The 27,585-nt window shown below is 38.0% G+C and overlaps 1 protein-coding gene and 2 pseudogenes across 4 annotated transcripts in view; all 3 read right to left on the bottom strand.

Annotated features, from left to right (window-relative positions):
* Positions 1–714: 714 nt before the first annotated feature.
* On the bottom strand, positions 715–8,311 carry LOC130220093 (E3 ubiquitin-protein ligase TRIM16-like; annotated as a pseudogene).
* Positions 8,312–13,149: 4,838 nt separating this feature from the next.
* On the bottom strand, positions 13,150–22,868 carry LOC130220609 (tripartite motif-containing protein 16-like; annotated as a pseudogene).
* Positions 22,869–25,210: 2,342 nt separating this feature from the next.
* LOC130221751 (uncharacterized) overlaps positions 25,211–27,585 on the bottom strand; it is a 10,048-nt gene continuing 7,673 nt past the window's right edge. For 2 of the 4 annotated variants that reach the window (XM_056454337.1, XM_056454338.1), the window contains 7 exons: positions 27,552–27,585; positions 27,365–27,445; positions 26,606–26,694; positions 26,413–26,509; positions 26,203–26,294; positions 25,931–26,089; positions 25,211–25,794 (listed from right to left, as the gene is read on the bottom strand). The exon at positions 27,552–27,585 is cut by the window's right edge. In XM_056454337.1, the coding sequence (XP_056310312.1) occupies positions 25,698–25,794; positions 25,931–26,089; positions 26,203–26,294; positions 26,413–26,509; positions 26,606–26,694; positions 27,365–27,445; positions 27,552–27,585 (649 nt within the window). In that variant the 3' untranslated portion in view covers positions 25,211–25,697. Of the gene's footprint in view, positions 25,795–25,930; positions 26,090–26,202; positions 26,295–26,412; positions 26,510–26,605; positions 26,695–27,364 lie in introns of all 4 variants that reach the window. The other 2 variants (XR_008836308.1, XM_056454340.1) reach the window with 2 other exon arrangements.

Here is a 27,585-nt window from a genome sequence, read left to right as displayed (position 1 = left end):
TAATATAAATATATTAATAAATGCTGAAATTATTAAATAGAAATGATCAAAATGCAATGTCAGATGCTGATATTTTAATCAGAGAGAGAGGGTTTGTATTTTTTTTTTTTTGTTGTGATTAGAATGGCTGATGTTGATCATTTAAAAAAAAAAAAGACCCATTTGAAATATGATAAGTAACTGGAAGCCATTTGAAATAACTGGACTCATTCAGCAACGCGTGAACAATAAGGCAGTCAGGTAACTAAATTAGCTAGTGTGTTTATCTGAAAATAATTGCACAAATTACATGTTCATCAGCCAGTCGGTATCAACATTTTACACACACCAGACTGAATAAAGCCCTGTTGTGTTAAAGTAATGAGACATTTCTATTCTTAAAATAAAAACCATGATCATTTCTGAAGGTCGGATTGTCTCACTAGTTCTGATCATCACTGCTGTATGTACTTTACCATGTTTTGCAGTGCAGGTTCAAAGTGGGCTTCAATCACAAGCTGAATTATCAAATAAACTGAATCCAGAAATTTATCAATGAAAACAAACAATGTTTTTCTTTTGCATTAAGATAATGTGACAACGAATTCAAGGATTTATTTACAGAAATATGTAATGCTACTGTATTTTTATCAAGATTTCTATACGCCGCGTGCATTATTGAATTGATCGATATCCACAATTAACCGTATTCCACAAGTTAATTAGTTGTGCGATGATCTACAGATGCCATTTATGGTCTATAACTCAAGATTACACAGTTTCACGGATGCCTGCAGATTTAAAATAAACCCAGGATAGAGCGGTTGAGTGAACGTGGTCTGGATTCTGTGTATGAGGCTCATTTCTGTGTCAGAGACGCTGAAGAAGGACAGAATTCCTGCTCTCTGATCCACATACACTCCTATTCTGGAGTTGGTGACTATAGGGAGATCGGTTTGGTCATTGTTGTGACTAAATATGCATGTAGAGGCAGAGCAGAACAATCTCCAGGACTGATAATTACTCTTCCAAATTTACACTCGATACCCCATCCCTTTCTGCAGATGCTCTTATAGGACACTGATATTCCCACACCAGCCGCCCCGCTCCACTCTACCCTCCCAGTAACACAGCGTCCACACACACTCTCTTTGCACAACACCTGAGGCCAGACATCAAATCTGTCCGGGTGACTAGGATACGGGTGGAGTGTAGAAGTGTAAGTAGCTCTCTCCTCCCCTCTGACAGAACGAGGTGTTTATGCACAGACTCTGAATTCAGAGTAAACTGATGGGAATCTGAGGGAGATGAAACAGACAATCTGCATCTGAATACTGAAAGCTGTGAAGCAACAATCAAAGATGTAATAACAGCAGATAGAATTAACACTGTAGAAATGACAAAAGTCACAACGACAAATGTTTTTATGTTACTTTAACTCTTTTAAAATAAGTTAATCAAGTTTTAATTATATACTTTAGTTTGACTTGGGGAAGTTGAGATGACTAGAAATGTTAGTTTGATTAAAATTAAAACATGGCAGTAATGTTCTAACAGTGAACCACAGATCTTTTCCACAAGTAAAAATGGTAATTACAATTACACTTATTATGGCATTACAAAAACTCTATTAAACATCAACATGTTCTTTGCCATCAGTGAGATTACAATTGCAGTACTGTTCGGTGCCATTTGCGGCACATAAATTAAACATTTTAATTGCTTTTTTAAAGAGTTCAGAAGCAAAAAACATCTGAAATTAGCATTTTTCTCAGTCTCCGAAGTTTACGTTCATTTATTCCACTTTAAAGGGCACCTATGATAAAAATCAACTATTGGAAGCTGTATTGACAGAACTGTGTGTAGGTATAGTGTGCCCCAGGGGCGTTGCTAGACTCCCTTCCAACCACACATATTTATATATTTATATAAACGGTGGGCGGTGAGAAGCAGCTCATTTGCATGTAAAGCCACCGTCTACAAAAACAGCTACACTATACTCAGACACCAAAAATTGGCATATTCTGGAGTCTATAATAATCAAATCTCTGAGAGTATTTTGAGCTGAAATTTTACAGACACATTCTGGAGACACCAAAGACTTCTTACATCTTGTAAATGGGGTAAAATAGGAGCCCTTTAAAGGGAATGAAAAGAACCTGTAGAGCTCAGGAATCTACGTCACGGCGAGTGTCGTGTGCCCAATATAAACAGATGCAAATCAAAACAGAAAAAAAACAACTATTCTACAGTAATATCTTATGAAAAACATCTCACAAACACTTCGAATAAAATGGTCAAATGCGTATTTAACTTTATAAATGTTCTTTGTGTGGCTGAGCAGCTGATAAGTAATTCCATGCAAATGTTAACCTTGCATTGAAAATAAATTAGGTTTTGGCCAAAATAGCGAAACCGTTTCTGCGTTTTTTTTTGTAGGCTTGTATTTTACAAAACTTTAGAAATACTCAAAAATGTATCTGTCAATGTTTTTAAACAATTATATATAATTTACAAAAGTTACACAAGTGGCAATTTCACATCCGTCACATCCATAAAACTTTTTCCTTCAAAATGAAAAAAAAAAAGTCAAATAAAATAAAATCAATCATGTTCGTTCTAATGATCCAACTCTTCACCTTTTGATTAGCATGGTTTCTTTAGGGTTGTGCAGTTTAATTGACAGAACTTCTTCAAATAAGTTGTACACTGTAAACTCTAACTTTTTTTGTCACATCCATAACGCATGTTTATTTTCCTCATTTAAAATACAAAAAATGTTTACAGATTGATATTTTTTTGATCCCATAACTCTGTAGTTAGTTGTTTTGGAAAATATAAACAGATGTTTCAATATAACATTAACACACTTTCTGTGTGAATTTATGTTTTGAGATTTTACTGCAAATGTCACATCCATAACGCATGATATTATATCAATAGATGTATCAATATCAAGATACAATAAATCAATAGAGATCAATGAAAATCAGGCTCCTCTGTCCTAAATACCCAAAATGCTTTGCGCTGTTGGGACACATTCCCCTTCTTTATAAATTGCCCTCAAAATAAAAATACTGAGCTTACACACAGGAGGCTGAGAAAGATTTTAGTTGAAAATTTCAGATGGCACTTTGCACTTTGAGGTGTTTTGCATCTGAACTCTTCATATACGTGTCTGTGTTTGTGTTCATTATAAAACTTACACTGTAAGAAGTCCTCCCGGGTTTTGGGATCAGCCACGTAAATTATTTTGCAAAATCTCCCTACAGAAACAAAAAGATATTTAAAATGTGATTTTAATAAAGGCATCAAGATCAATCTATTGTGATAACACAGAGTTGTAATGTTCAGCCAGCCCAAACGCTACCAGTGAACTGTCGCTCCATTACAAATTCGCCATGTTTAAGATCTGATTTCTTTAAAAATCAGTGATCTTCACTGCCTGATTGATATAGAATATACGATATATCAATACCGGACAGTTAGCACTGCATGAAATTAAATTTTCGCACCATGTTCTTAAAATACTTACATTTATTTTACTCCAGTATTTTCAATGGAGTTTCTGTGCTAGCTGGCTGCTACTGATGGAGCTTGTGTTTACACGGTCTTTCATCTCGCTTCACACTTGAACAACTAAATAAATGCTTAAGTCTATTTACTGATTATATTTTAATGGCATTACAACATTGATGCTGTAAAAGGAACCCTATGAAATTTAAGATAGTCACATAAACCATTCACTGGAAGTTTCTCAATGGCTGAAAAATACCAGCTGTGCATATAGCCCAATGATTGACCCCTACAGAAAAAAACCTTTAGGGAAATTCAGACGTATGATAAATGAAAATGTGCTGTTTTATATGAGAATGTTCTAAAAAAAAAAACAACACATGTGTTTAATGTATGCACACATGAAGCTCATGTTGTTGTTTTGTAAGAGTAATGTTATGTAATGTTATTCAATAATCATGACTCATTTACCTCCAGCAGAAATCCTTTCGATCTCCACTTTGCAGAAATCCTCCACTTTCCTTCGCAACACAGACACGGAGCTTCTCACACAAAATAAGAGCGGAAAAAGCCAGACGCCATGCTGTCTTTAGATCCAGGAGGGACAGAAACAGACTGGAAATTCTAGACATGCAGAAAGACGAGAATTAGTGCCAAAAAATGATGAGGTATGACATAATCAGCGATATTTAAACCTCTGAAGACTATTGCATCTAATGAATTACTTAATAAACCCCAAGATTGCCCAGTACTATTACTAATATATTTTCTAAACCTGTAGAAAGTAGATGTGATCATCTGTGAGAAATCTTCTCCAGCTCAGCGTTTCTCCTCTTCAGATCTTCAAGCTCCAGCTCTAGTAGTTTCAAGTGTTCTTCAGCTTGACTCACTGCCTCCTTTTCTCGATCTCTGATCATCTGCGTGACCTCAGATCGACTTCTCTCGATGGACTGGATGAGTTCGGTAAAAAATCTCGCAGTACTCCACTGTTCTCTGTGCTGAGTTCTGTTAAGACACACTCATTGAGTTATACAAATATCAGCTCATTTCAATCTGACTATAGTTCTACAACACTCACCTTGTGAGACTCCATAGACGCGCTCAACCATTGCAGCTCTTTTTGCCTATCTTGAATTTTGTTCTGTAATATTATGACCGTCTCTTCAACCCGTTTCTGAAGGGATGAGCAAATTATCATAACATTAGAAGTATAACGCTAATTAGGGCTGCACGATATATCACTTTAGTATCGATATCACAATGTGTGAATTCGCAATAGTCACATTGCAGGACGTGCAATGTGGAGTCAGGATTATAGCTGAGCAGGTACAACGGTTTACAACACATGAGAATTTTGGGGTCATTTCAGTTTAACCATAATAAAGGAAAAGTTTATCTTGTGTTTTAAGGCCTGTGTAAACATTTAAAGCAAGTGTTACGTTAGCGTTTAAAAGCCGGGCCCAAACTGCAATGGCGATCTCTCTTTCTGTGGGTCTCTGTGAGGACAGTCTCTCTTGCCAGGACTGGTCTGAGAGAATGAGTTTTCATTTTGCTTGTGATTTAATGCTCTTGTCTAAAGTATTTTGAGATTGCAAATTGTTTGTTTGTGAGCTCATCTAGTTAACTGGTATCTGTTGAGTAATACCTCAGAGAGGGTGTAGAAGCAAAGACTATAGAATACACAAGACATGTCACTCATATATTTGAATGGAATAAAAGTGTAACTGTCAATATGGTGAATGAAGCCCCGCCTTCTAGTACAGGAGCCAATCAGCGATCACTATAGTATGACAATTCTCCGGAGGAGGGGCTCGGACCAGAAGTGCATTTCTGCACATTTGTGTGAAACGAACATTTAGAAATGAAACTAAATAGACAGTCGTATAATTTTATTGGTTATCCGTAATATAAAATGTAATCGTAAGCTTGGCAAGTAGTTTTGGAGAATTTGATGTTTCCCCATTCAGACAGAATGCCTGAGGATACTGCCTGAGGGGCGCTTCAAAGATGGTCGCCGATTGAAATGACTTGCCTTAAAGGGACTTTGGTAGTGAGCAAATCGCGTGATATACATATACAACACTCAGAATCATTTTTGTTTTATTTCATTAGGTTCAGGAGTGTGTGCCGTTTTGTTTTTATTTAGAATAGTTTAGTTAAGATGTTGGTACGTTGGAGATGTTTCTTTTCATGCTTTTCTTTTGATATTTAGTTTAGTTTGTTCAATACAGTTAGTAGGTTTTGCTAGATTTATTTCTTTGATTTAAGCACCTCTAATTACCTCCTCTCCAAAAGGTAAATTATTTTATTTATTGTAAATATTTTTTCTTCACTGTACAGTAGATTTCCATTGATTTTCACTGGAAGTATGGGCAATAAATAATCTATTGCAGTCATATTTGGTTTTCAGTAGTTTCTTCAGTAGCACACTAAACTATTATATGTTATATCAAAATACCCCTACTTTATTATTAACATCTAAAAGGACGCAACAGCAAGTTTAAATCATTTAGCAGGGTTCATTCACATTTTTACTACTAAAATTCCATGACTTTTCCAGAACTTTCAAGCATTTTTATGACTTAATGTTTCATGTAATGTCTACATGTACATGGTATATAATAATAATATATAATAATATAATAGTAATAATAATAATAAAATAATAATAAAAGAAAAACAATGACGTTCAAATTTATTACAGCATATCATAGAACAATCTATTTTGTTTAAATTTATTTTTTATATCTATGTAAAATAGATTTTGATAATGCTTAAACAGCACTAATAATGTGAAAGCATGTTTTTGGCCAAGGTCAGAAAAGAAGTAAAGACAACTAACCTATATTCAAGTTAGGGCTGCACAATATATCGTTTCAGCATCGATATCACAACGTGTGCATCCGCAACAGTCACATCGCAGGATATGCAATGTTGGGATTATAGTTTATTATAGAGGTTAATCATAATGAAGTAAAGGTTTATCATCTGCATTTTTAAAGAGATTAAAATTACTTTCCATTTTCATTACACCCTTCACTTCTTTCAAACATTTATTTATTTATTTTTAAATGAACACAAAATAATATAATTGAATAACTCCTATAGAATTGAAACAAGTGTGAGTAAATAGTGAGTACATATTAATCTTTGCGGAAACAGTCCCTTTAAGGCAAGATTTCAAATTTTAAAACATCAGGTCATAAGACATTTTTGCAACTTTAATGAAGATTAAATAATATACAATAAAGACTCTGCAGAGTTATTCAATATCTGTACCTGAATAGTGAATACTTGAAAACTATAATTCACTTTTATCTTTGCTATATTTTATTTATCTCTGCTTGTAATTTATTTGTTATACATTATTCGAGATTCACTCCTCTACAAAATCCCCCTAATCAATCCAAACAAACCTGCTAAATCCTCTGGTGAAATTGTATTCACACCGCATTATACATCACAGAAATACAAAATATGGTAATGTCAGCTTTTTCCAATATCGCGCAGCCCGAATTCAAGTATACAGATATTGTTAAACTAATTTCCATGATTTTTCTGAAACTTTGTGGGTTTTTCTGTTTTTCCAAAACTTTTCCAGGCCTGGAAGATGCCATGTCAAAACTTCATGACTTTTACAGGATTTCCTTGACCGCATGAACCCTGATTTGGGCACAAGGAAATGTTCAATTCAATTGCTCTACTTTATCCATCTCTGCTTGTAATCTGTTAATTATATTAAAAAAAATCCCAATCAATCTAGAATTATTAACAAAAGTATCTTGAGAAAAATTGCAGGACTTTTAAATATAGCAATCTTGTTTTTTTCCAATATCATTCAGCACTGCCCCTAACGCTAATACATATAACTGAAATATACATAACAGGTAAGTATTTATAGCTCATACCTGTTTCTCAGCTCTCTCTGCTTCAGCTGAAACAATATCGTGATTTTTGTGTTCATCCATCACACACATTAAACATATACATTGCTTGTCAGCATGACAGTAAACCTCCAGCAGTCGGTCATGTTTAGAGCAGATCATATCCTGGATGCTTCCAGTGGCATCAGTTATCTTGTGTCGTTTCTTTGAGCGAGATTCTTCATGAGACTCAAAATGGCATTCACAATACGATTCGAGACACACAAGGCAGGACTTGACCGCTTTGCGCTTCCTCCCAGTACAAACATCACACTCCACATCTCCAGGTCCAGCGTAACTGGGAGCAGGATCAGATGTTTGGAATTTTATCGCCTTCACTTTCTCCACCATTTCTGCCAGCATCACGTTCTTGTTTAACACAGGTTTCGGAGTGAAGGTCTGTCTGCACTGAGGGCAGCTACAAACCATTCCCCACAGATCACGTTGATTCCAGTATTCAGTAATGCAGTTCATACAATAACTGTGCCACAAGGGATGGTCACTGGGTCCTTCAAGAGATCCAGACAGACTGAACAGCTGAACTGATCCTGAGCCACAGAAATATTGGCTTCTGCCATTGTTCTACATGAGCAAACAGACAGAGAAATGCAGTACATTAGCATATGTGCATGAAACAAACTGTATAGAGGAATTACCAACCTGCGTCACATCACGTCACACAGGTTCCCGGTTGCAAAAGCCAACATGTCGCGTTATGCGGTAGGATCCCAAATTCGAAATAGAAAACATAACTTTTACCGTACACCACACGCCTTTTAATGCCAACCGCAGACGTCTTTGACAAAAGGGAGCTGAATGGAGTGAGGACCCAATTAAAAATGCTCGACTCTGCAGTTCTCATTTCATATCAGGCGAGTTCAGGCTATGCTGAATCATACACATTAACCGTTTTTGATTGCAGCAAAAATAAAATGGTGAATTAAACACTGAATGCTAAGAATGAAATGTAAAAGTGTAAGTGCACATACCCTGCCGTACAGGTGTAGCTCGCTGTCAGAATGCAGTTGTTTTGCTTGTTGATGATTACCCAGGCCTTGTATAGCTCCGTCTTTTTTCCTCGTCTTTGGCTAGGCAGAACCTCGTTTTTTAGCACTACAAAGTTTTGAATCTGGTAATCACGGAGCATTACCCAACAAACACATAACGTTGCCTCAACGTAGTGACCTTCCTACAACGTTGTACCAACCTTGCAAAAAGGTTGAGGATTCTACGTTGTTGCTAAAGGTTGTCACAACGATGTCATAATGTTGCCATTTAAACATCAAGGCCCGCATGCTTTAGGTTACTTTTAGGGATGCTCATTTCGGTTAATTTTGCTAACCGACAACCGCCGCTCATTAATCGGTTATTAACGGTTAACTGGTCAGATTACTATTAATTTTATATTAAACAAATTGACGTGTCTATTTTGTGTCTGACACATTAAATAATGCATTAAATACTGATTTATTTTTATATGCTAGCATATTAATAATAGAACAAGACAACAGAGCATTTTCACGCACCTGCAGTGTTTAGCACAGAAGAGCAGAATAAACTAAATAAAATGAATAAAATAAATAGGACTGCCCTAAATTATTTTCCACTTAAATAATTAATTTATATTACAAATCGAAAACACTGACTGATTATTTTTAATAACCGGCATAGGCTGTTTTTTTCCAATCATATTTTTGCCTTCCGTCAAATAAAATAGCAGACTTCCTCAAATCGCTCGCTCCATGGAAAATATGCATTTATTTAATGCCCCGCTGTTATTATTATAATCACAAAACCTTTTTACATTTTTAATAGAAATCATTATTTTAAAGATTATGTCTTGGTTTCCTTTCTCTCCCTCGCGGTTCAAGTGCGCGCGCTGCGTGATGAAAAGACAACAACGCGCGCGCATATGTTGACTTTTTGTAAACAGTTTTGTTGTTTAAATATGATATTGCATTAATGTGCATACATGCTTTATATGCTGTAAAATAAAAGGTAAAGCCTATTTGTTGCGTTTATGACGCAGATCCAGGTCAAACAGCAATATTCTTCTTCCATTTTGCTTATTTGGCAAATGTGTCTGTAGCCACGGGTTATAAGTTATCGTCCCGCAAGTTAAGTATGTCTTGCAGTTGAACAAGTGGCCGACACAGCTAACAAGCTTTTTTCATTCCAAAAACGCGAGGCGCACCTGCCTTTATATGTTGACAAGGAAAAAAAGAAGAGAAGAAGCGCGGTTCTCTTATGAAACGACTGAATCAGCTGGGTATCGATTGTGCATAAGTGTTGCTGTCTGTGTTGTTACAGTTTTAATATTTAATACTATTGTGATATTCAAGATTTGTAAATTCATACAGCTCTGGATAACTTAAAACAGCCATTTGACCTTCAGAGCGGTGTTAATGCATCCTGAAGTAAAGTGAAACGGCTATAAACTCCAGCAAGATAGAGTGATTATATGCAGACTCATACTTTATCTATAAATAAAGTATAACTATAGAAACTGTGTTCATCTTAACTAAACGCTTCGTTGTGTTTGCTGGCCTCACGCATCGCGCACCTGTCAGTCAGTCAGTCAGCACGTAACGCGAAAGAATTAAACAGATAGCGCACAGCACTATACGGTTACAGAAAAGTTTGCGCTGTTATAATTCACTTACCTTTTAATAGGTTTTGGTGCGATAATAATCCGCTATTAAAAACAACAACAATAACTGAATGTTTTGAATGGGTAATGTAGCCGTGGCGGATGCATTTTGGTCCCCGCCATGGAAGAATGAATGTAGCGGAAACCATGCTCTTTAAAAGTTCTCTGTAGTTGTCTTGACAACACTAACTGCTGCTCTGGGATGAGCCTTGTGCAAAAGATGCCCCTCTTAACGCAAAGGCGCATTCAATCGGCCCCTTATGCAGCCAAACTAAAAATAATAAATAAAATAAGATTTTAATCGTTTAACTGATAGCATTAATCGGTTACAAACGCACCCTTTCGGTTAACGGTTAATCGATTATTTTGAGCATCCCTAGTTACTTTTGACGAATAACCGTGCTTATCGCTGGGTGACAAGCTGTTATAATACGCCCAAAGCATTATGTAAATAATATATATAATATGTAATCAATATAACTTTCACTTTCTAAGACAACAACAAACTCAGTACCGCATCGGATGTCATTCCCTCATTGTAAAAGCTAGCGCTCCCGGGTTTCTCCTATAATATCCAGCTGCAGGCCCGCAGAACCACACACGTTTTAGGCACACACAATCCAGCACACACAATCCAGGCAAACCAAATATGGTTACGACCGATGTTAATGGTATAAAACGTCTTCTTGGACATCGTCATCGATATATTTTGATATATATGGTTAATAAATATTGTACACAATAAACAATAGTGTTTACTTTTTCACAAATATTGCGATCGAGACGGGCGAATGTGGAGCGTTGTTTCCGATCGCCATTCAAATAGACTGAACAGTTTTCTGTCAGTCATCATAGATGATCAGTCGTTATTATCTGACAGTCAATATTGCAGAGACTCGTTTGCTGAACTTGCTGAAAGATCAAAATTGGACAGTTTTAATTTATATAATGGATTCATTTATAATGAAGGAAATAATAGCAAGTTAATCTAGGCAAGAATACATCTTTATATGTAATAAAAATCATTTACATGTAATGTAAAACACTATATTAATATTTTCTCTATGATTAAATAGTGTGTTTTTGCTTAATTTTCTAATAACGTAATGATTTCCCACATAAAATACTGTAGTATTTTAAAGTAGGCAATATTTGTTTTAAACCAAAAATTTAAAAAACCAAAATTTTGCAATAGAAACAAATTAACTATTAATAATAAAAAAATAATAATAGTGTATGTGTTATATATATATAACAGCTCTGACAGTTTAGTAAAAGATAGTTTACAATCAGATAATCAGTTAAGATAATCAGTTTATAACTATTATATATTGTTTATGATTAACTATAGTAATTCATTTTAATGTGACATTATTGTTTGCTTTTTTATTTTACAACAAATTGATAACCAAGCATGATAATTTAATATCCTGAATTAGTTTATTACACTTAATCCTACAATTAGACGGTCTATTATGTTTTCTTTGTGTATGTGGACACATGAATAAAGTCATAAGTGTCTTTAACCAATCATTTTTATTTACATAATTTGATTAAACTGCAGAGATGTTAAAATGATCGTTACGATATAATAATAATGACTGAAATGGGAAATCATATTTGTGAAATTCAATAAGTGGCGATAATGCTCATAAGGAATTAGTTACCATATTTGGTTTGTCTAAACCGTGTGTGCTGGATTGTGTGTGCCTGAAACGTGTGTGGTTCTGCAGCTGGATATCTCGGTTTTTTCTGCCAACTCGCTGCGCGCGACTCCTGAATGTTTACAAACTGGTAACTCGTCTATACATTTCAAAAAAGGGGTTTAAACGTGACTTACCTGCAGAAATGGAACAGTAGACAGTTTCTCCGTTGACTGAGATTACTCTAAAAAGTCCGTCAACTCTGCTGGTTGATAAACAACACGTTGATCGTGGGCCTGCACAACGTTGCAGCCTACAAACAACTCGCAAAGCAACAACCCGACAGAAATGTTTCGACGGGGAAACACTTCTTTGATAAACCGCTTGTTTCCTTTTTATGAGATCAAGAGTTTCCTGGTTTGAGAAACTGAATTCAGACGTTTGCAACCAATTCTGTTCCCCTCGGAGCATTTGTTGTTGTTCTTCTTCTTCTGGTGTCTGACTGACTGGCGGTTCTCAAATCAATTTAAAGGTGCACATTCTGCCACCTACTGGATTGTAGTGTAAAGCGCAACTTAAGGGGAGTCTAGGGCAAAAGGATACGAGGCAAAAGTGGGGGGAAAAACGAATAAAAACCCCCAACAAGTCCAAAAACAACAGCTTTCATAATTTCCATTTTCATGCTTCTCTTGCGTGGTTATCATCTGTATTTATGAAGAACAACTGGATGTATGGCAAAATGGTTAAATAGATAAATAGACAGACAGACAGACAGACAGACAGACAGACAGACAGACTGATAGATAGATAAACAGATAGATAAATATATGATTTATCGATAGACAGATAGATAGACAGACAGATAGATCGATCGACAGTTAGATAGATCGATCGACAGACAGATAGATATAGATCAATCAACAGATAGACAGACAGATAGATAGATAGACAGACAGATAGATAGATATAGATCGATCGACATTGACCAATCGATAAATATATAGACAGACGGACGACGGACGGACAGACAGACAGGTAGATAGATCGACATTGACCGATCGATAAACCGACAGGAAGGCAGGCAGGCGGGCGGACGGACGGACGGACAGACAGACAGACAGATAGATAGATAGATAGATAGATAGATAGATATAGATAGATAGATATAGATAGATAGATAGATAGATTGATTGATTGATTGCAGGTTTGATTCAAGCTCCTCTATAATCTCATACCCTCCTCTCATATTCTGCCCCAGCCATCAAACTGAAATAATCAAATGAGATGAAATGCTTCATATTTTTGGTCATTTTAGGTATTTATTATATTACAGAGGCGCATATATATATATTATATATATATATATATATATTATATATATATATATATATATATATAAATGAGCCTATTTACACAAAAAAACTGTAAATAAGAGCTTAACAGAATCCCACCTCTCGCATGTGTGAAAAGGAGGGTGTAAAATATTTAAAGATGATGCACACACAGATGGACACTTAAGGTATACGATAAAGTTAAAGATCGTTTTGAGTTTATTAATAAAACAAACGCTACGTTTCATACCTGTTACGGATTATTATTACTCTAAATCATAGATGACAGTTTCACTGATGAGTCCCGGTTTAAGCCAAACCCAGGATAGAGCGGTTGGGTGAATGTGGTCTGGACTCTGTGGATGAGGCTCATTTTTGTGTCGGAGATGCTGAAGAAGGACAGAATTCCTGCTCTCTGATCAACATAAACTCCTATTTTGGAGACTAGAGGCAGTTCCCGTTTCTTGTTGTTGTGACTGAATATATACCCAGAGGCAGAGCAGAACAATCTCCAGGACTGATCATTATATCCAAATTTACACTCAGTACCCCGTCCCTTTCTGCTGATGCTCTTATACGACACTGCTATAGCCACACCTTGATTCCCGCTCCACTCCACTTCCCAGTAACAGCGTCCACACACACTCTCTCTGCACAATACCTGAGGCCAGGTATCGAATCTGTCCAGATGACCAGGATACGGATGCATTGTTGCAGTGAAAGCAGCCACTCTGTTCTCATCGGACAGACTGAGGTTGTTATGCACCGATTCTGAATCCAGAGTAAACTGATGGAAATCTGATGGAGATGAAACACACAATCTGCGTTTTAATCAAGAAACCTGAACTGAATAACAGACCATTCAATAATGAAGCAACAATCAGATAAAAAAAAAAAATCTCTCTCTCTCTCTCTCTCTCTCTCTCTCTCTCTCTCTATATATATATATATATATATATATATATATATATATATATTCATTAATTTTCCTTCGACTTAGTCCCTTATTTATCAGTGGTCGCCACAGTGGAATGAACCACCAACTATTCTGGCATATGTTTTACGCAGCATATGCCCTTCCAGCCACAACCCGAACTGGGAAACACCCATACACTCTCTCATTCACACACTCATACACTACGACCAATTTAGTTTATTCACTTCACCCATAGCACATGTCTCTGGACTGTGGGGGAAACCAAAGCAGAGGAAACCCAAACCAACACGGGGAAACATGCAAACTCCACACAGAAATGCCAACTGGTCCAATCGGGACTTGAACCAGCGACCTTCTTGGTGTGAGGCAAAAGGGCTAACCACTGAGTCGCTCAAATATATTCTATTTGCTATTTATTTATGTTTGGTGCTGAGTGACAGTGGCTCCACGATTTCCATGCAAACAGATGTAATGTTTGCTTTATTATTGTTTCATCTTTAAAAATACTTACACTTTAGGTAGTCCTCCCTGGTTTTGGGATTAGTGGTGAAGGATCTGCTTTCTGCATCTCACTATAAAAACAGGTACTCATTTAGTGGCATGCAGTAGGTTTTAATGTTATAAATCTTATTTAGCCGTACTCTATTTCAGTGTTTTTCAACTGGTGTGTCAGAAGCAAAAGCATTAGTAATTGTTTGTTGTTGATGCCCAGCCTTTATTTAAATACTATTTACAGTTTTTTCTAACTGCTTACACACAAAATCTTGTCATGTCACACAATTTCTGAAACGTCTCGCTCATAATGCAAAACTACACAGCAAATCTCCAAAACCAGAAGCCGTTTCTCAGATTTGAACTCAGTTTTCAATTCATTTCCCAAACACAACTAATGAAAATGCTTCACTTATTCAGAAGGTCACACACACACCCGCCCCAAATGTGGAAACACTAATTTCTTTACTGATCACAAACCAATCACTGCTTTACTGTAGTATAGGCCTGTAAATAGGTCAGAGGTGACAGGACACTGGGCTGTTCTGGACTAAAATAAAAACCCAACTGGTTCACAATTGGTAGTTTTGTTCCTAATGCATATTCACCTTTCTAAATTTCTCTAGAAAAGAATTGAGGAATTATTCTCAGCCTGGCTCTGTAACCTGTATGATGGCCAACCCTACAGTATACCCACATGACACTTTCTCCAGGCAAGGAACACTTTCCCCCCTGACACCTCACACTCTGTATTTACTATATTGTGGAGAATAAACTTTTGCTTTACATACATTTTTACACACGTATGTTTATGATCTTGTTGTATTTTACGGTATACAACAGTAATGTTTGGCCTAATAATATTTTCTGCTTCTACATGTGATTGGGGTTTACAGTGTTCCTGGTCCCCCTCTTAGCAGATTACTCTCACTGTAATAGATTGTATTGAAATGTAGATATAATTCTATGAAAGAGCAAAGAGCTTTAGATTTAGAACAACAGTGTTTACATGACATATCCAAAAGTGTTATATTATAGAAAGACGTGTTTGCCATTTGATGCAAATACTTCATTCTGACGTGTGTTTATAGCATTCTGAATGCAGTGTTACATTTTGAAGGGGATGTGAGGCATTTTGCATTTTGTGTAGTTTTGAGAATTGTGTGTTGAGTTTTGAAAAAAGGTGACACTGTTGTTGAAAAGGTGAAAATGTAAGCAGTTGGAAAAAACTGTAAATAATGTTAGCAAGCTATTGTCTATTTGTTAATATTCTACACCAAATAACTAACTAACTCAATAACTTACTAAATAAGTTATCCAGAAACCATCTGTTATGAAGCGGACAGGAGACAGAGGTAAGGAAACGTTAGTGTGTTTATTAAATGACAACAAGGAGCACATGAAGGATAGCCAGGAGGATCAGGAATGATGTTGGGGTCTTTTCCTCCGTGGCTGGGTAACAGGAATACACGAGGATGGACAGCACACACCAGATACAGCTGACAGAGGATGACACAGACTTGGAAGGACTGGAAGACAGGACGATTCGGGAGGACCAGGAAGACTAGGAGGAATACAAAGAGAACAGGTAAGTAAATCGTTTGTTTTAGCTGAGGATGACTACGCTGAGTGGTCGCTCAGTTGTCCGCTTTCGTCGAGACGAGCCCGGACAATGAGCGACTGGAGTGCTGTGCTTATATCTGGTGCTCGTGATGTGATGCAGCTGTGTGCTCATTAGAAGTCAGGTGATGGTGATCTTCGTGAGTGGGGGTCGTGAGAGCCTGACCAATCCATGACAGTACCCCCCTCCCCAGGGCCCGCTCCTGAGGGCCGACACCTCCGACGCCGTGGTGGTCTCCCTCTGCCTCTAGGCGCTGGGAACTCAGGGTGGCTCTCATGAAACTCCACCATGAGACTAGGATCGAGAATATCAGCTCTGGGAACCCATGTCCTTTCTTCGGCGGCCGTACCCTTCCCAGTCCACCAGGTACTCCAACTGGCCACCACGACGTCGGGAACGCAAGATCTCCTTCACTGCGTAGACGGCTCCTTCTTCTAGGAGCAGTGGAGGAGGGGGTTCCTCTTCGTGGTCAGGCTCTGTGGAGGGAAGAACAGGATCGTGATAGGGTTTCAGGAGTGATACGTGGAATGTAGGGTGAATACGGTAGTGAGAGGGTAATTGTAGTTTGTAGGTGACGGGGTTAACCTGTTCCACGATGGTGAAGGGACCAACAAATCGGGGACTTAACTTGCGAGAGGGCAGTCGCATGCGTATGTCCCGGGTGGATAGCCACACCTTTTGTCCGGGTGTGTATCTGGGTTTCTTCAGACCTTCTCCTATCGGCGGTTACCTTGCTTCGACGGACTGCCCTCTGCAGATGTTGATGAGCCTCGTCCCAGACTCTCTCTCTCTCCGGAACCAGTGATCCACTGCGGGGACATCAGATGGTTCGCCATCCCAGGGAAAGAGCGGTGGTTGGAAGCCCAGGACGCACTGGAATGGCGTGAGTCCGGTGGAGGGTTGCCGCAGTGAATTTTGGGCATATTCTGCCCAGCCCAAATACTGGCTCCAGGAGTTCTGGTGACCACTGCAGAAGGTCCTCAGGAACCGTCCCACCTCCTGAATCTTCCTCTCTGTCTGCCCGTTGGTTTGGGGATGATATCCAGAAGAGAGGCTGACGGCCACACCTAGGAGCTTGAAGAAGGCTTTCCATAGACGTGAGATGAACTGTGGACCTCTGTCCGACACAAATCTTCTGGAATACCAAATGACCTGAAGACTTGATTAAAGATATTGTCGGCAGTTTCAAAGGCTGTGGGAAGACCTTTCAGAGGGATTAGTTTGACAAACTTTGAGAATCTATCTACTATGACTAGAATACAGGTATTACCTTCTGACGAAGGGAGGTCAGTGATAAAGTCCACTCCTAGGTGTGACCAGGGACGGTTCGGAATCGGCAAGGGATGGAGCTTTCCAGCGGGTAGATGACGTGGGCTCTTGGATTGGGCACAGTCCTTACAGCCCTGAACATATTGCCTCACATCCCTTGCCATGTTTGGCCACCAGAATCGTTGGGATACTAGCGAGAGAGTATTGTTGATCCCTGGATGTCCAGTGCCTAGCGAGGTATGTAAGGAGTGGATCAGATCTACCCGGTGTTCAGGTGGTATGAACTGCCGATGAGGAGGGCATCCCGGCGGAGCAGGGGCTTCCGGAGTGGCAACGACTGGAGGAGCGTTCCAGGTGATCGGACAAATGGAGATGTGTTCGGGAAGAATCTTCGTTGGGAGTTCTTCATGATCGTGATGCTCGTGTAAACGAGAGAGAGCGTCTGCTCTTAGATTCTTGGGTCCTGGACGATAGGAAATGGAGAAATCAAAACGTGAGAAGAAAAGTGACCATCTGGCTTGACGTGGACATAGTCTCTTGGCCTCTTTGATGTATTGGAGGTTTTTGTGATCTGTGATCACCTGGAACGGATGTTTGGCTCCCTCCAACCAGTGACGCCACTCCTCCAAGGCTAGCTTGATTGCTAGAAGCTCCCTGTCTCCTATGCTGTAATTCTGCTCCGCCGGGCTCAACTTCCGAGAGAAATAGGCACAGGGATGCAGTCGGGGCGGTGTATCATGATGTTGAGATAATACTGCCCCGACGCCGGTGGTGGATGCGTCCACTTCCACCACGAAAGGAAGATTTGGGTCAGGATGAGTCAGGAGTGGGGCCCTTGTGACCTCCTTCTTAAAAGGCGGAAGGCTGCGGCTGCTTCTTTGGTCCACTCCAGTCCTTTGGGTTTACCCTTGAGGAGATTAGTGAGAGGTGATGTAATCCTGCTGTAGTCCTTGATAAACCGTCTATAAAAGTTAGCAAACCCAAGAAACCTCTGGAGCTCCTTAATGGAAGTGGGTTCTGACCAGGATAGAACAGCCTCAATTTTCTTCCCATCCATACGTATACCGGTTTGGTCAATGATGTATCCCAAGAAATGAATCGACTTCTGGTGGAATGAGCATTTCTCCGCTTTGAGGTAGAGGTGATGTTCTCTCAATGTGTGTAGGACCTCCGCAACGTGTTGGCGATGTTCGGCCTCACTCCGGGAGTAAATGAGGATGTCATCTATGTACACTATTACACAGTGGTGAAGAAACTCCCGGAGGACTTCATGAATGAAGTTTTGGAATACGGAGGGGGCGTTGACCAGACCGTAAGGCATGACCTCATATTCATAGTGGCCAGTAGGGGTCACGAATGCTGTCTTCCATTGGTCCCCCTCACGTATTCTTATCAGATTATACCGCTGCGGCGGGCCAATTTAGTGAAGACTTTAGCTTCTCGGAGCTGTTCCAAAGCGGCTGGTACCAGAGGAAGGGGATATCGGTATTTTACTGTACCGTTATTTAGGACCCTGTAGTCGATGCATGGACGCAGCCCTCCGTCCTTCTTGGCCACAAAGAAGAAGCTTGAGGCGGCTGGTGATTTTGAGTGACGTATGTACCCCTGACTCAGAGCCTCCCTTATGTAATCTTCCATTGCCTGATTCTCTGGAAGCGAGAGCGGGTAGATCCTACCTCTTGGCAACTGGGCATCTGGAACTAGGTCGATCGCGCAGTCCCATGGCCGATGCGGCGGTAGCTGGGAAGCTCTCTTGGGGCAGAAGACATCATGAAAGGAGCTGTACTCCTTAGGAATGTGGATAGACTACTTCTCAGGAGGGCTCTCGACCGATGTTGCAAACAAAGAAATGGGGTTCCGACCTTGAAGAGGGAGATTTGGAAAACAGGCAGGTGTACATCCAGATCCCCATTTCTTTATCTCTCCTGTGCCCCAAGAGATGATGGGATCGTGCTTCAACTGGTCCACCAGCTCTTGAAGGTGATCGGGGGTGCTCATGTTGTCGTCGTTATAGGTCCGGGCTTCTGTTATGAAGCGGACAGGAGACAGAGGTAAGGAAACGTTAGGGTGTTTATTAAATGACAACAAGGAGCACATGAAGGATAGCCAGGAGGATCAGGAATGATGTTGGGGTCTTTTCCTCCGTGGCTGGGTAACAGGAATACACGAGGATGGACAGCACACACCAGATACAGCTGACAGAGGATGACACAGACTTGGAAGGACTGGAAGACAGGACGATTCGGGAGGACCAGGAAGACTAGGAGGAATACAAAGAGAACAGGTAAGTAAATCGTTTGTTTAGCTGAGGATGACTACGCTGAGTGGTCGCTCAGTTGTCCGCTTTCGTCGAGACGAGCCCGGACAATGAGCGACTGGAGTGCTGTGCTTATATCTGGTGCTCGTGAATGTGATGCAGCTGTGTGCTCATTAGAAGTCAGGTGATGGTGATCTTCGTGAGTGGGGGTCGTGAGAGCCTGACCAATCCATGACACCATCATTAACAAAGGGTTGTAAGGATCTGCTTTCTGCATTTGGTTATAGAAACAAAAAGTCATTTAGTGACAAGCAGTCAGTCTTAATATAATCATTTTGTGTACTCTATTTCAGTGTTTTTTCAATGTTTTACATATTTGTTGTTGTTGTTGTTGTTGTTGTTGTTGTTGTTGTTGATGCACAGCTTTATTTTGAAAGCTGTTGATTCTTCTGTCAAGCAAGTGCCTAAGAAATTGTGTTATCCTAATACAGTGCGCCTACTGTAAGATAAAATGCTGAACTGCAGTGCCAATATTCCTTCATTTGATACTTTTTACAAAAAAAGTCTCATATGTCAGAAAATGTGACGATTCCAGACCTGTAAGGTGTTATGCTATGCTCATATACATATTCATCTTCAATTGTGGCACACACTGAATTTAATAGGAATAAAGAGCAAAAGAATTTGCTGTATGCATCATGCAATTGCCAATAATAATTACTGTATGCTAAGCAAAAAGACAAAGTACTCTTGTGTGTGTAACCAATATATATATATATATAATATATATGTATATATTATATATATATAATATATATATCTATATATATATATATATATATATATTATATAATATATATATATAATATATATAGTTGAAGTCAGAATTTTAATTTCTAAATAATTTCCAATACAGATTTCCTTTACCTCTGCCATGATGACACATAATACATAATATTTACCAGATATTTTTCAAGATACTTGTATTCAGCTGCAATTTAAAAGCTTAGGTAAGTTAGGGTAATTAGTCAAATCATTGTATAATAACGATGATTTGTTCGGTAGGCAACCCAAGGTTTCCATATCCTGGACCGGGCCGTATCCCGAGCAGCTACTGTGGTGGTCATGGAGGAGTGGAGAAAATGAGACTGATCCTGTGACGCTCCAGGGACAGACGAATCTTCGCTGGTCGTGCCCAACTGAGCCTGGTTTTCTCAAGGTTTTTTTTCTTCACTTTCGCCAATTAGTGAAGTTTTTTTTCCCTCTCCGCTGTCGCCACTGGCTTGCATGGTTCAGGATCTGTAGAGCTGCGCATCGTTGGATTTGCTCTTCAGTGTTTGGACTCTCAGTAGTGATTATTAAACCACACTGAACTGAGCTAAACTGAACTGAACTTAAACACTACAAACTGAACTACACTGTTCCTATTTACTGTGACCTTTTATGTGAAGCTGCTTTGACACAATCTACATTGTAAAAGCGCTATACAAATAAAGGTGAATTGAATTGAATTGAATTAAGGAAGCTTATAATACTGCCCGTATTGTCTGTGTGTCTCCTTTTAGAAATATTTGTGTGAGCCATGTCTACTTTGCATGATTAAGCTCTAATTTACAAGATGAGTTTGTGCTTTACCTGAAGCAGAAATTGTTTTCATCTGTTCTTTGCAGAAATCCTCAAATTTCTTCCTCAGTGCAGAGACAGATTTTCCCACCTCATCATAGGATGGGAGAGAACTGACAGTCGTGCTGTCTGTAGATTCAGCAGGGATGACGAGAGACTGCAAACTCTACATAAGATAGATATAAAAATGCATTCATGAAGACAGAGGAATTCACATGCTATAGTAATCAGCAAGATCATCAACATATTCTGCTGCAAACTTACTGCAATCTTGACAACATGCTGACATGCGTATTTATTGGCCTTCGGACATAGATTTGCTCCTTTTGGTGTCAAAAATCAAAATGAAACAGTCTACAACATATAATAATCTTTTCAAACCTGTAGGAAATATATGTGATCATCAGCGTTTGAAAGCTGCTCCAGCTCAGCGTTTCTCCTCTTCAGATCTTCAATCTCCTGCTCCAGTTTCTTCAAGAGTCCTTCAGCTCGACTCTCTTCAGTCTTTTCGATCTCTGATCATCTGCGTGACCTTCGATCTTCGTCTCTTAATGAAGCGGATCAGATCAGTAAAGATCCTCTCACAATCATCCACTGCTGTCTGGGCAGAACTCTGGTAGGACACAAAAACAAGTCTTGTAAGAACCTTAAAATTTGTTTATTTATCTTGACATTTATCTAATCTTTCTTTACAGTTTTATTCAGCTATAAAGCCATTCACTACATTACATTTTCCCCCAGTCAAAACTCACCTTATGTATCTCTACAGACTCTCTCAGCTGCTGGAGCTTGTTTTGCTTCTCCTGAATTCTGTTCTGTAATTGTATTCGTGTTTCGCCAACTTGATACTAAAAACAATATATAAATAAATGAATAACATCAGAAGTTCTCAGGTTCACAAGGAATTAAATGTATAAAATAAAAGTACAGTACATGTTTTAATTTTCCCAATATATAACAATTTCTCTATAATGAAGTACTATAATCAACTAACTATTACTAACATGTCTACTAATTTTGTATTATTTTCTAATGATTGCTTTCTAGTAATAAAGATTACCAAAACATTTTTTTTCAGTGGATTTACTAGCACGGATTAATTGTACATCTAAAGCATAACAATGTACGCTAGCAAAATAAACATTGTACAATTTGATTTCACACAGACCCAGCAAACAACTTGGTGTTTAATAGACGTCTAATAGACAACTAAACGTAAACAGCTTGGCTAAAACAAGGCTAAACTTGGGCTGTCAGTGAAAACCTAATAGACATCTAAGAATAGCCCAAAACTAGACTAGCCATCAAATAGACATATTAGACAGACTTCATATGTGTAGTCATTCATTTCTGTTTATTTGATGACTAGTCTAGTTTTGACCTATTCTTAGATGTCTATTAGCTTTTCACTGACAGCCCAAAGATAGCCTTGTTTTAGCCAAGACGACTATATTTAGATATCTATTAAACATCTATTAAAAACAATAAATGCTTGCTGGGAACAGACAGGATGCATTTGTTTACCTAATATAAGACATTACATAACTTTCGTGTTTTGTGTTCATACCTGTTTCTCAGCCCTCTCTGCTTCAGCTGAAACAGTATCATGGTTTTTGTGTTCATCCATCATACACATTAAACATACACACTTCTGGTCAGTCCGACAGTAAACCTCCAGCAGTCGGTCATGTTTAGAGAGATCATCTCCTGGATTCGTATAGTGGCATCAGTCACTTTATGGCGCTTACTTGAATGAAAGACTTCATGGCATTCAAATGGGTTTCACAGTAAGAGTTCAGACACAGCATACAGAGAGGAGTAAAATCTTTGCGTGGCAGGGGCAGCTGCCACAATTACCTGCCACAGCTAAATGCGCCCGCCACTGTACCTGCCACGGCTGTATGCGCCCGTCACGGTATCTGCCACGGCTAAATGCGGTCACCACGGTACATACCACGGCTCTATGCGCCCGCCACTGTACCTGCCACGGCTGTATGCGCCCGTCATGGTACATGCCACGGCTTCCTGCAGTTAATTGAATTTTTTACGGGAGTCGGCAGTCGGGACCTATCACGACGTGTTGCCTTTTACCCTCCGGTTGATGCACGTGATCTAGAATGCAACAACACTACAGCCAAGGTGAGTTCACTTAATTTATTTTTTTAGTGCAATGTCGTTCCATGTAACGAGTTCAACTGGTTGTAACTGCTAGTTTAATGGGTAAATAAAAATATAAATACAGTATTTTGCAGTGTTTTATACAGCCGTTAAACTTTTTTCAATGGGAACGTTAAAACAGCTTTATTTACTTGTTTTAACTATTTGTCTATTTTATTTGTACGTATGTGTTTCAAACGTCATTCTGCCTCAACAATGGTAAAATATATATATCGGAAGTTAAGTTACAAAATCCAGGCAACACATTTTGACTGAAGCAAACTCCGACAGGCCGTTTATATTACATAAATATGTACCTTTATTGGTTTCATTTTCAGGCTTAACCATACAAAAAGATATACGTGTAAAAAACAATGGGTAAGAAAGTCCTGACAGTGATATGTCTTGCACAGCAACAGAAGGCATCCTTTGTCATCAAAACCATTTTGGATTGCAATCTGAGGTTTGCCTGGAAAGGAAAAAAATTGTTTATTTTAATAGAAATAACAAGACTAATGATATATGTAAATATATAGGGAAAATAAAAATTGTAATTACTGTAAATGTCTATTTGTTTGCATAGCCATTTCTGACTGGAACCTGTGGAAGCCCTCTGTCTTTTGAGAATTAAGAAGGTTACCTTTAAATAACCAAGCGGAACAAAAAAGTTTAATACATTTAATTTAATAGTCCTATATGCATTTTTCCTATGCATTACAATATATTACATCAATAGTTACCTCAGGAGTTAGAACTTCCAGAACGTAGGACGTATTACTCAATTCTTTCATGTCATCTGTGTGACTTTTTAAATTCTTTTTAATTTAAATCCCCTCAGTCTGTTGACAAAAAAGCATTACATTTAGCTTTATAATATTAGTTATATCTGAAGTTGTTCCCTTGTTATTTTATAAATACTTTTTTTTTTTTACCGTTAAATTTTTTATATATATTTCTAATATTTTTTTAACATGTGTCATATAAACATTTTTTACCTGTTGTTCATTAAATATACTAATACTTAGATCAAGTTTCCTATTCAGTTTAGGGAAAATGTTGGATGTTTATGCAAAAAAATCCTGTTGGACCTTATTTGCCACTTGTCAAGTCACTGTGTAATTCCTGCAATAATAACATTAAAATTATTATATTTAACAAAAACACAATTTTCTCATTTTTAAAGGGATGGATCACCCAAAAATTTAAATCCTGTCTTCCAATTGTTTTTCCTACTATGGATGTCAATAGTTACATGTTTTCAGCTTTCATAGAAATATCATATTTTATGTATAAAGGAAAAAAAACCCAAAGGTTTGGAATCCCTTGGGGCTGAGTAAATGGTCATTTTTGAGTGAATTATCCCTTTTACTTCCAGATAATTCTGAAAAATATGTATGTAAATGTCACTGAAATTACACATGTAAATTTGAAAAGCCATTTTTTAAGTTATTAATGAGATTAAATATATATCATGTTTACCATACTTTCCTGATTACCATACTTTCCTCATTACAATGTACCACCAAACCCTGCTTCAACACTGACAGTGTTTTGCAAACATTAATTGGGGTTTACACAAAGATTGAATGCTGTTACAAACCCTGATGTTAGTCTAGGGGATGGGGGGGTTTGACATTCAGAGTGTAATTAAAATATATTTATACAAACAGTGAATAAGTGCAAAAGACAACCAAAAGTAATACCAAAATTGTGATTTTATTTATATTTCCCAAAAGTGAACAAAACAACGAATAATTCCAAAATAAAGAAAATAAAGTAAGGCAAAATATACTATTTACAATATTACAACACTGAGACAAATATAAAGACGGGGAAAAACAGGAGAGCTGGCAGAAGGGACGTGGGCGGCGCTAAGGAAACGAAAAGAACAAAACCCAAACTAAATCTAACTTTCCAGAAGCATCTAGCTAACTAAGTGAAGACAAAATAATTAGCACGCGAAGAGTCTTCCGAGTCCTGACTGTCTATTCTATCTATCTATCCAAAAGTACAAGGGGTGGCGCTCGCCCCTAACCTAATGTACTATACAGAAGAGTAGTACTAAGTGTTGCAAAATGTATGTCACGTGACCTTCTTACCTGTCTGCTTCGTCCAAGCCTCGTAAACAACGTAAACAGAGAAATGGAGTGATATACGAATAACGGACGGATAACGTGCACACAGAAACGGGCAACAACAAAATACACAGTTAGACTGGTTCTTTTCGTAACGCAACGCAACAAGAAAACAAGATAAGAAAGGGAAAAGAGAGGGCTGGTGAGTGGTCTGACGCGCGCTTTTATGATGGGTGGTCTTTGCTTATTGGATGTGACGTAAGAATGACGTAACCGGGGGAGAAATGAGAAATGACAGCTGAATAGACCAATGAACGGAACCTGGGAATAATGAAAGCAGATATGGGAGAACAGAGCGAGAGAGAGAAAACACAAACAGAGCACAAATAACACAAATATGTAACAAATGTATATGTAATGCAGAGACTAAAGTTTTATGCAAATGTAAACTACATACTTCTCATAAGGACATGGTTGAACAATATCCAATCCACAGTTGAATGGCATGTCGTCTGTGACCACTACCGGATCAATACCAGCGCACTTATAGTGCAACCATTTATTACAGCTGTCGCACTGAATCCATTGCAGTGATTTGACATCTGGATGCATTGTTCTGCAGAAGAAATCAAATGTTATGTTAGTTATTTTATAAATAGTATATTAGTATATTAGAACTGCTTAATCAACAGAGAATAATATTGTGAAATATAGAATATGGTTACTTACTTTGTCCGGATTTTTTGAAATATGCAAACATCAAAGTCCTGGGCCATACATGTGTTTACAGCTTTATGCACTGTTTTCTTAGGTTGTAATTCCTGGAAAAATGGAAAAATCAGTGTTCAGTTTTAAGAAAAATACTACATTAATTTTATTCAATTTTACATACAACCATGTGAGAGAAAGCCAGCATTGAAAGATAACTGTCTGCTTTACCCCAATATGTAGATTTTCAACCAAACGGGAGGCATGGTAAACCCGAAGACTGCACACAGTCCACGCATCCAGGGAGTCTGTATTTCGAAAGGCATCTCTGGGAAAATAAATGGACTTAAAGCAGACTGTATCCAAGACAAAATGTTTTGAATAATGATTTTATAAATTATATAGAAATGATACAATGTATTACCTCAGAATGTTCATGTCTGAGGCTGAAATGCTAATGTAATGTTCGGTGTTATGGTAAATCCTTATTTGTTTTTCTGTCTTGTCAAAAACCTGTACAATACATTAAATTAAAAACCATTTTATAGCAGACACATATGTAAAAGATAATTTATACTTTTTTTAGTGTGTGTGTGTGCGTGTGCGTGTGTGTGTGTGTGCGTGTGTGTGTGTGTGTGTGTGTGTGTATTAGCCCTCCTTTGCATTTTTTTCCGTTTTCAAATATTTCCCAAATGATGTTTAACAAAGCAAGGAATTTTTCACAGTATTTCCTATATGTTTCCTTCTGGAAAAAGTCTTATTGGGTTTTTTTTTTTTTGCTTAAACAATAGGTCAATATTATTAGACCCTAAGGCATTATTTGTTTTGGATTGTTTCCAGAACAAACCACTGTTATACAATGACTTGCCTAATTACCCTAACTTTACCCTAATTAACCTAGTTAAGCCTTTAAATGTAACTTTAAGCTGAATACTAGTATCTTGAAGAATATCTAGTCTAATATTATTTACTGTCATCATGGCAAAGATAAAATAAATCAGAAATGAGTTATTGAAACTTATGTGCACAAATGTGTTTCCGTTAAACAGACAATCTGGAAAAATATAGAGGGGGCTAATAATTCAGGAGTTCAGGAGGGCTAATAATTCTGACTTCAACTGTATATATACTCTGTATAATGTCATTTTGTTTCTTATGTAATGAACAATTTGAGTTAACAAACCCAAAGAATGAAGTGGCATCCTGTCTCTGGTGTTTGTCCTGTCCAAACAATTCTTGGGCAAAGAATTTTTTGCGCATCATTCTGAAACAAATTAAATGTGAAACATGATCCTGAGGCATTAGTGACATTCAAGGGATGTAGACACAGGATTGCTTTAATGTATTTTGATTTAGAAATTGTATAGTGCCTCTAAAATTTTCAGATGTGAATCTGAAATTTTT

The sequence above is a fragment of the Danio aesculapii genome, chromosome 3 (assembly GCF_903798145.1).
Source record: "Danio aesculapii chromosome 3, fDanAes4.1, whole genome shotgun sequence".
Taxonomy (NCBI): Eukaryota; Metazoa; Chordata; class Actinopteri; order Cypriniformes; family Danionidae; genus Danio; species Danio aesculapii.
This window is presented reverse-complemented; position numbering and strand designations above follow the sequence as displayed.